Source organism: Poromitra crassiceps (assembly GCF_964638095.1).
Source record: "Poromitra crassiceps genome assembly, chromosome: 13".
Lineage (NCBI taxonomy): Eukaryota > Metazoa > Chordata > Actinopteri > Beryciformes > Melamphaidae > Poromitra > Poromitra crassiceps.
In genome coordinates this window covers 27,109,047-27,119,046 of record NC_139644.1, presented here as the reverse complement: position 1 = coordinate 27,119,046, position 10,000 = coordinate 27,109,047, and the positions used below count along the sequence as shown (strand labels likewise).

At 53.6% G+C, this 10,000-nt stretch overlaps 1 protein-coding gene across 1 annotated transcript in view; it reads left to right on the top strand.

Annotated features, from left to right (window-relative positions):
- Window positions 1-10,000, top strand: part of rai1 (retinoic acid induced 1) — a gene marked incomplete at its 5' end in the record, with an annotated part of 12,805 nt that overhangs the window by 268 nt on the left and 2,537 nt on the right. The window contains 4 exons of the mRNA XM_083648937.1: window positions 1-5,297; window positions 5,502-6,629; window positions 6,905-6,998; window positions 8,281-8,330. The exon at window positions 1-5,297 is cut by the window's left edge and continues 268 nt beyond it. Coding sequence (XP_083505063.1) covers window positions 1-5,297; window positions 5,502-6,629; window positions 6,905-6,998; window positions 8,281-8,330 — 6,569 coding nt within the window. The remainder of the gene's footprint in view (window positions 5,298-5,501; window positions 6,630-6,904; window positions 6,999-8,280; window positions 8,331-10,000) is intronic.

Below are 10,000 nucleotides of genomic sequence, written 5' to 3'. Positions count from 1 at the left end.
GCCAGCAAGCCTACCCCGGTTACCCAGGCAGTGCTGGAGGGAATGGGGGTGGAAATGGGGGAACAGCGCCTCCTCAGGCAAAGAAGCCCTACCGAGGGACCAAAGTGCCTCCTCCATCCCCCGGCCAACACCTGCAGGGCTCAGGGGGCTATAGCAACCACATGGGCCCTGGGAGTTACTCAGCCCAGTATATGAGTGAGGGCCACCTCCAGCAGAAGTGGGAGGACTCGGCCCAGTTAGCGCAGTATGACCAGGAGATGGTGGGGCGCATGGAGGCTGGTGGTCCCCCTACCACTGGCTCCTCCCAGTACATGGACCAGAACATGCTGGGCCATTCCCAGACTCAGTGCCACCAGTCCTCCACTCCAGCCTATACCAGCCCCCACCACCAGACCCATCCACCCAATCCCGCCGCCTCCCCACTCATGTACCCACAGAGTCACCTACACTATCCCCAGCACTCACCCTCTCCCTCCCCTTACATGGAGAAGTGCAGCCCCATGCCCCACTGTTATAAAGGCTACAGCATGCCCCCCAACTCGCAGTATGGCAGACAAATGAGCAGCCACACCAGTCTGAAGCAGGGGAGTTACAGGCCCACCCAGAACAGTTATGGTTACCAGCAGGCTCCTTCCAGGAGCTATGAGTCTCAGCCCCCTTTACAGGCCATGTCCAACCCACAGGAGACCCACCCTAAATACCAACACTACAGCCAACCCCAACAAAACTATTGTCTGTCAGAGCTGTCCGTCAGATCACCAGATCAGTACTACCAAACATGCAGCCCCTCCTCCAGCCACTCCCCTGCACGCTCTGTAGGCCGCTCCCCCTCCTACAGCTCCACCCCATCACCACTGATGACCAATCCAGAGTCTTTCCAGTATGGGCAACCTCCCATGACCCCTGGGGGGGCCGCCTCCTCCTCGTCTTCCTCAGCAGGCATGCAGGAGCAAGGAAATACTAACAGCATGCTGATGCCCCCACGCTCACACCCCTCACCCAATGTGCCCCATGCGGCTCCCCACAGCTACACCACCACACCGCAAGCCCCCACCATGAAAGAACGTTTCTCCGAGAAGCTGCTGTCTAACCCCAGCTTGTGGAGCCTGAATGCCCTCACCTCTCAGGTAGAGAACATCTCCAACAACGTCCAGCAGCTGCTGCTCTCTGAGGCCCTGGTGGCCAACAAGAAAGGCAGCAAGCGCAGCAGCGGAGGGAGCAACAGCAGTGCTGGCAGTGTCGCATCCTCCAAGAAGGGTGAGGAATACAAAAGCCCTCCATACCAAGACGGAGGTGGTGGTACTGTTGGCGGACCCATGCAGGACCCATACTCTACCCCACAGCACCAGCCACTGCCCATGGAGCTCCATGAGGGAGGCTACTCCAGCAGCAGTGATGAACAACTGGAGAGGGGCTACTACTACTGTGGCCAGGGCAGAAGTCCAGCCCAGGCCCCCAACAATACCCACCTCAGCTTGGACACAGCCTCCTCATGCTCCATGACATCTCCAGATGATATGTCCACCAGGTCTGGGGACTCCGGTCTCCACAACCTAACCCCTGACCCTCGGTGTCAATCAGGGCAGGGAGGCGATGGCATGAGCACTCCAGTAAAGAGCATAGGAGACGAGAGGTCGCCTACCAGTGTCACAATCCCTAGTCCTATGAAACAAGAGAGAGACTCCCCCTCAGATATCCAACATATCAATGAACCTGTAAAAGAGAACTTTGAAGAATCCGCCTGGACAGAGAAAGCAGTTGACAAAGAGGAGGCTACAACAAAACAGACTCCTGACCAAGAGAAAGACTCTGACTCTATCTCTACAGAGAAACTGGAGAAATGGTCAGAGGATGAGAAGGGCCCAGCTCTCTACAGTGAAATAAACAAAGAGGTGATGGAAAAGAGCTATTGCTATGAGGAGACAGTGTACCAGGAGGTCCAGAGCAAATATGACCCCGATGCAGGAGATTCAGTTGAACAGTCTCCGGCAGCTCTCTCTGACTCCAGCCACAAGGGACACTTAGGCCAAGAGATGAAATCAGAGGCCTTCAAGTCCGAATCTCCCACTGCCTCTGAGAGCTCAGTGAAAACATCGCCTTTCATCTCCAGGGGTGACCTTGAACAGGATCAATATTCCACAGAGAAGGAGGACAGCTCAGAGAACACCTCACCAACCCCCCATGTCGAGGCCTTGGATGAGAGCAACTCAGACAAGAGAGAGATCAGAGAAGAGGATGATGAAGAAGAGGAGGAGGGAGAGGTGGAGGGAGAGGTGGAAGGAGAGGAGGAGGGTGATGAGGAGGGTGATGAAGAGGAAGAGGAGGAGGAAATGCAGAAAGAAATACAGCAGCAGCAACATTCTCTGTCCCCACCTCTGTCTGCAGAGGTTAGGGAGGAGGTGGGGGAGGGGGACACAGTGAGCCAGCAATCGACTGACGACACCATGAATAATAGAGAGGGGCCAGAAAAGCCTTCTGGAGATGTCTGCAGCAGGACAGAGAGTCAGAGCACTGAGCCATATATTGACACTGAGCCTGCAGGGGTGCCTGCCCACCCAAATGCGGCGGCAGCAACAGCAGCAGATACCTCTGCAAGGGGGTCAGCCATTGGTGACACTGCTCCTCAGCCTCAGTCTGCTATACCTGTCTTCTCAGCTCTCAATGACAAGGCAACACCTCCGGCTCAGGCCAGGGATCATATCGATCATAGTGATGCTAAAGTGCTGGAGCCAGACTCCCCTCAGCTGCCTGGGAAGTCGATACTTCCCTCAGCTCCCTCCTGGGCAGACACTCCCCCCTCGCCAAAGAAAGGTGACGAGGACATGGAGCCAGGCATCAGCTGCTCCAGTGCTGTGACGCCCTCTGCAAAGCCTGAGCCTGTGGCCCCATCCACTCAGCCACGAGACTTCGGACGCAAGCATGCCAGAGGCAGAAGGAGACTGATGCACTCAGATGTGGGAATCAGTCGGCAGCTGAGCTTGGAGAGGGAGGGGGAGAAGGAGGAGGAGGAAGGCTCCCCCTCGCCTCCAGAGAAACCCTGCATGCCCTCAAGCAAAACCGTGCTCTTTTCAGATCAGACGGACCTTGCCCCCCAGGAATCCATATTGAGCCAGACTCCCAAACTGCTAACTGATGGCTTTCGCTCCAGAATGTGCACTCGCTCATTCAATGCACCGGACCTGCCACCCAAAGTTGAACCGCATGTGAAAAGAAAACCAGGGCCCAAACCAGGTTCTAAACCTGGGCCCAAACCAGGTCCTAAATTAGGAGCAAAGCCAGGTCCAAAACCAGGGCCTAAGGCTGGCCTAAAGCCTGGACCCAAACCTGGTCCAAAGCCTGGACCTAAACCCGGGCCAAAGCCTGGACTGAAACTAGGCCCTAAACCAGCACTACAACCTGTGCCAAATGTACTGGATCAGCCTCCAAAAGTCGAGACACCTGTGAAACGAAAACCAGGACCCAAACCTGGTTCAAAACCTGGACCAAAACTTGTATCAAAACCTGGTCCAAAACCTGTATCAAAACCAGGCCCTAAACCTGGACCAAAGCCTACAGATGTTTCACCCCCCAATGATATTGTGCCCCCCAAGGCCCAAGTCGGTCGCCCCAAAGGCTCAGTTTCTAAAGCAAAGGTGATACAACAGGAAGGAACCATTCAGCCTTTAATAAGTTTGCAAGGCAGAGTCAAGACGAGTCAAGAGCCTACAATGCCACAAGTAAACCAGGATGTAAAATTGGTAAACCAACAAGAAAAACAAGCAAACCATGAACTAAATGAATCAGGCAAGGATGGTAAGAACATGGTCCTGAGATCCAGAAAGCCCTCGCGGGAAAAACTTTCAAAAGAAAAAGAAAAGGTCATAGAGGAAGATATTCTACCTCAAACTCTGACAGAAATAAAAGCCACTGATGTTTCTCTAAAAGTAGAAGAGCCTCTAAGTACAGAACAGAATGTAACTGTCATTCCTAACACAAAAAACAAGACAGATGTTCCAATAGCCCCACCCGCCTCACCTGCACCACCTGCCTCACCTGCCCCATCAGCCCCAACTGACCAACCCGAAGACAAGGCGCTACTTCCGTTAAAACGAAAACCCAGCCCAGAACCTTCTCCAATGCCTGTAAAGAAAAAGAGAGGCCCAAAGCCCAAGCCAAAACCTTTGCCATCTGAAAGCCCTCTGGTAGAGCAGGTTGCACCCAAACCTAAAGAGAAGGGTACGCGGGGTGCCAAAAGAAAGCGGGGGCCTCCCAAGACAGCCTCTGTGAGTATTCCCCACACAGCCTCTGTGAGCATTCCCCACACCAAAGAGACACTTCCCACTATCGGTGAAAGTGACACTAGTGATGTGCCCACAGTGCCCCCTCAGTGTCCCACTAAAACTAAAGTCCTCCCACCACGCAAAGGCCGAGGGCAGAAATATGAGGCTATGGTGCAGAAAATTACATCTCCCAGCTCGAAGAAACACCTCCCAACCCCCCAGGTAGAGATCAATCTAACTGATGAAACACCAACAAAGGCTTTGTCTCAACATGTCATAAGGGAGAGTGAGACATCTATGACCGCGAATAGCACAGAGATGATAGAGGGAGAGGGGAAAAGCACCGGATCTAGACAGGAAGGAGTGAGACAAGATGTGGGGGAAGTGAAAGAGGAGGTAACACAAAAGAGGGAAAGACAGGAACCATCAAAACCAGATGGGGTAAGACAAGACGTGGTAGAAGACATAGCAGGACAGGAGGAGGTAAGTCAGGAAAACACGAAACCAGAAGGCGTAAGACAGAAAGACACAATAGAAAGTCAAGGGACACAGCAGGAGGCAGCAGTCGATAAGGTTCGGAGCTCGATGGGGGCGCAGGTAGGAGACAGGGCTCAGGTAGAGTGGACACAGCAGACCTCAGTAGGGGCAAAAGACTCTGCTGCAGCCAAGCCCACTAGAACTAAGAGGAAGAGATGGGCCATGGTTGAGAGTACAGATGCCTCAGTAGTAGCCTTGGAAGCAGGAAGCCTGATAGTTACCACACCACGGCTCGCCAAACAGAGGGCCATTAAGAACAACCATGAGATGCACCTGAAACAGAGGAGGAAGAAGAGAAAAGGTCAGGCCACTATAGATGGAACAGAGGCAACAAAGGAGACAAATATTGAAACAACACAACAACAACAACAACAACAGGAGGAGGAGGTAGAAACAAAGGCATCCCCCACAGAGCCCGCGGTGCCTCTCCCTATCAGCACAGACGAGACCACTGAGGCCCCCCAGGTTACCAGCACACAACTCATCCAGAAGGCCCCCCAGGTGACCAGCACAGAACTGATCCAGAAGGCCCCCCAGGTGACCAGCACAGAACTGATCCAGAAGGCCCCCCAGGTGACCAGCACAGAACTCATCCAGAAGGCCCCCCAGGTGACCAGCACAGAACTCATCCAGAAGGCCCCCCAGGTGACCAGCACAGAACTCATCCAGAAGGCCCCCCAGGTGACCAGCACAGAACTCATCCAGAAGCCCCGGAGAGGCAGAAAACCCTCAACAAACCCAACCAAGAGGAGACGAGGCAAGGCCGCAGCAGAGCAGATTCCCGGCAAGCCTGTGAAGGTGTACAAAAAGCCTGGGCCAAAACCAGGGATGAAAGACGCCATGGAGGTGATTGAGGCGGTTATAAGGGCCGCGGGCTGTGAACAGGCTGAAAAAGAGGAGAAAGAAAAAGAGGAAAGAGAGAAGAGGGAAAGAGAGGAGAAAGAAAGACAGGAGAACGGTATTGTGGGTCCTGTAGTGACGCTATCAGAAAAACGGAAGGAGTCTATCTCTGTGAAAAGGATCAGACGCAAACCTGTCCAAAAAGATGCTAAGCTGTCTTTCTGTCCATATGTGCGTATCAACAACTCCAGAGACTTCCCCTCTTGGTGTAGCATAGTCAACAGGCCCGAGGAGGCAGTGGTACTTAAGAAACGTAAGAAAAAAAGTCTGGCCAAAATGAAAAATCCTATCACAGTTGCTAAGATAGCACCACACACCTTAGCGATGCTCCAGGGACCCTTGGTTAGTACAAATCTAATCGACAGGTGTCTTACCTGTTGCCTGTGTGGAAAACCAGCAAATCACAGAGACCTGGGCGATCTGTGTGGCCCCTACTACACTGAAGACAGCATTCCACGGAAAATCCTGACTACCGGGCACACAGAATCATTCAGGGAGAAGACCAACAACAATGGCAGCAACAGCAGCGAAGAACCAGCCAGCTCCTCGGCGAATGATGGAGAGACTAGCACAGAAAAGGAGGGCAGTACAGAGGCGTCCACTCTAGAGGGCAGTAGTAGCGGGCATCATCATTGGCGCCACCGACGGGCAGAGAGAATGGAAAGAGCGGGTCGGGGGGGCGGCCGGCGGAGATTAACGCTCCGAGAGCGGTTCAGGCGCATCCGGCAACTCCAGGCCATGGGGGAGAGCAACAGTGCAGGGGCCTCCGGTCCACCAGAGGGCAGTGGCAGCTTATTCCAGAGGCTGCAAGGAGAGGCCGAGGCTAAGGAACATTGGGCCCATGAAAACTGTGCCATCTGGACCAAGGGGGTGATCATGGTGGCGGGGAGGCTGTACGGACTGAAGGAGGCTGCCAGCAGCTCAGTGCAAATGGTAAGATCGCTCGAAGCCCCACTTATTCATACACCATTCTGCACAAATAGATAGTATATGTGCATGAAAGTTACGAGAGAGACACGGTTTACAATCAGTAATGGGAAAAAATGCATATGGTGCGTACAGCCACTCTGAGAAATTGCTGAGCCAACATTCACTTTCATCACTCTCTCTCTTTCTGTCTTTCTTTCTTTCTCTCTATGCCTCTTTATTGGTCTCTGTCCGTCCGTCCGTCCGTCCATCCGTCCGTCTGTCTGTCTGTCCAACCCCAGAACTGCTACAAGTGCCAGATTGCAGGGGCGTCCCTCAGCTGCTGTTGGAGAGGCTGCTCTCATAAATACCACTACATCTGCGCCAAAGAGATAGGTAAGAGACCGACGGCGAGAGAGAGAGAGAGAGAGAGAGGGAGGGAGAGGGAGAGGGAGAGAGAGGGGGAGAGAGAGATAGGTAAGAGTCCAAGGGAGAGAGAGGTAAGAGATCAACAGAGAGAGAGGGAGAGAGCCTACCAGGGATGGAGAAGGAAGAAAAGCCGGGGGGAGAGAGGAGAAATGAGGGGGGAAATTGGGAGTGGGAAATTGAAGGTGGATCGAGAGGGCGAGAGAGAGAGAGAGAGAGAGAGAGAGAGAGAGAGAGAGAGAGAGAGAGAGAGAGAGAGAGAGAGGGACAAATGAGGCAAGTGGGAAAAAGAGGCAAATGAATGGAGAGGGGGAGAGGAGGAGAGGAGGAGAGGGGGAGAGGAGGAGAGGGGGAGAGGAGGAGGGGAAAGTGGATGTGGGTAAAATGAGAGAAGGGAAATGCATCAAGAAGGAGCGTTATTGAGTGATAGGAGAGATGGCTGGGAGAGGAGGGGAGAGAGCTGAATAAAGGGGATGATGAGGAAGAGTGGGACCCTGGAGTGTGTGAGAGGTGGAGGAGAGAGAGGGAGGAGGGTGTGAGGGAGGAGGGTGTGTATGTGTGCATTATTGACCGCAACCCCTGTGGCTCCATCCATCCATTGTGCCCATCTGGGGACTCAGTTGGAGTGTGTGTGTGTGTGTGTGTGTGTGTGTGTGTGTGTGTGTGTGTGTGTGTGTGTGTGTGTGTGTGTGTGTGTGTGTGTGTGTGTGTGTGTGTGTGTGTGTGTGCGTGCCTGCCTGACTTCCTGCCTGAATGCCTGACTTCCTGCCTGAATGCTTCCCTGCGTGCATCTGGAAACCCGGGTATGCGTCCCCGACGAGTCGATGCACATGTGCGTCCGTGCGTCAGCACACGTCGTGTGGCTTCCCCTCACCTTACCTCACGCCTTGGGGGATTAGAAGGTCTGCCGCCGCGTGTGCCGAGCGACGCCCTTTTTTAATCCTGCTGAGTGCAGCGGCCATATCTGACTGCACGCATCACAACTCAGCCACACAGTCGCCTCACTCTCTCTCTGTGTGCCTCTTCTTTTTGCCTCATTTTTCATTTGAACCCTCCCTCTCTGTCATCTCGTTATTGGTTTTTTGAAGGGGGTGCAGGGGGGGGGGTGTTGTGTGTGTGTGTGTGTGTGTGTGTGTGTGTGTGTGTGTACATCTCCCTCATGCTTTGTGCTTCTCGTTATTGTTTTTCTCTCCGTGCTCCACCTGACTCTCTCTCTCTCTCTTTGCTCTGTGATGTCTCTCTCTCTGTCTAGGCTGCACGTTCCATGAGGACGACTTCTCCCTCAAATGTCCCAAACATGAGGTAAGCAAATCAACCTCAAATCCTCAACGGCAATGAACACACACACACACACACACACACACGCACACACTGCGCATAGGAAGGAGGAGAGTTAGGTGGAGGGAATTTGTCGAACCAAGGTGGTGTATCCTCACATTTCCCAGTGCAAACATTGTGTGTGCGTGTGTGTGTGTGTGTGTGTGTGTGTGTGTGTGTGTGTGTGTGTGTGTGTGTGTGTGTATGTGTGTGTGTGTGTGTGTGTGTGTGTGTGTTCCCCTCAGAGCACTACACCCTCACACACTGCTCTCAGAACTGCTGTATTTTAGAATCTCCTCTCCCCTCTCATCCTGTGTTTGCTCCCCTCCGCTCGGCTCCACTCCCCCGCTCCTCTCCACCCTCTCTCCCTCTCCTCGGCACAGAACAAAAAAAAAATGGTTCACACACTGCTGTCACAAGCAGCAGCAGCGCCATGGCTGGATAGATGATACAGTGCCGAACAGAAAACACAATTGTCAGCTCTTGTAAAACACAGAAAGAGTCAGAGGAGGAGATTCAGGACGGGCTTCATTCTCCGTTGGCATCGAGTGCTCATTTGACGGTGATGAATCTTCATCTAGTCTCATGCCAATGTCAGATCTATCCAGGCTCTGGAGCTCGTCTTGGATTGACTGTGCTCTCGTTCCCAAATCAATATGTACCCAATGACCTTGGCAAGTCGGAGCCAGAGTATCAGCTGTTGGCCACCGGGGGCGTACACACGTTATAATTTGCCCTTTGTCACATGGCCGTCACTCAACACACACTGTTACGACTGCAGACATTGTGATTACAATAGGTCAGTGGTTCTCAACGTGGGGTCCGGGGACCACCAGGGCTCCTTGAGGGGCTAAACTGACCTGGGAGCTGACAAATATCGGTGTGCGGACTCTATTTAATTTCTAAGTTAATTTGCCTTTTGTCCTGCACCTGACCTCCTTCAAGCGGATGTGCACGCCCTACTTCTTTCTTCCTTGAGGGGGTCCCCAGCAAATTTACAAGAGGTTAACATTATTAGAGAATGTAGAAGAATGGCTGTTTTGATCATAGTTTATCCATTATCCATCTACCTTTGGTCAGAGAGACAACATCTCATCAAATGGGGTCAAATGTGGACTAGATGTGGACTAAATGAGGGCTGCTTGATATGAAAAAGGTTGAGAATCACTGCAATAGGTCACCGTTTTGTTTTGGTACTGGATGAACAACGCCGCAGTTCACTTCAAGGCAGACGCCATCTAGTGGTGGCACATTTACACTGCAGCGCAGAAAGGAAGGTCAAATACAGAGAGAGGGAGGGGGAGATGCTGACATTCAGCAGGGAGCAGCGGTGCATTGAGGCAGCATAGCCTCCCTCCCCCCCCCCTCCTCTCCTCTGTGCAGACTGACAGGGATGAAAGGCGGGCTGTGGCTGATCAAAACACGACAGCCACCGCCAGAAGCCCTCCCCATGCACCCCCCCTCCCCACACGCTCCCCCTCCCCACACGCTCCCCCTCCCCACGCTCCCCCTCCCCACACGCTCCCCCTCCCCACGTGCTCCCCCTCCCCACACGCATCCCCCTCCCCACACGCTCCCCCTCCCCACACGCTCCCCCTCCCCACACGCTCCCCCTCCCCACATGCTCCCCCTCCCCACACGCTCCCCCTCCCCAC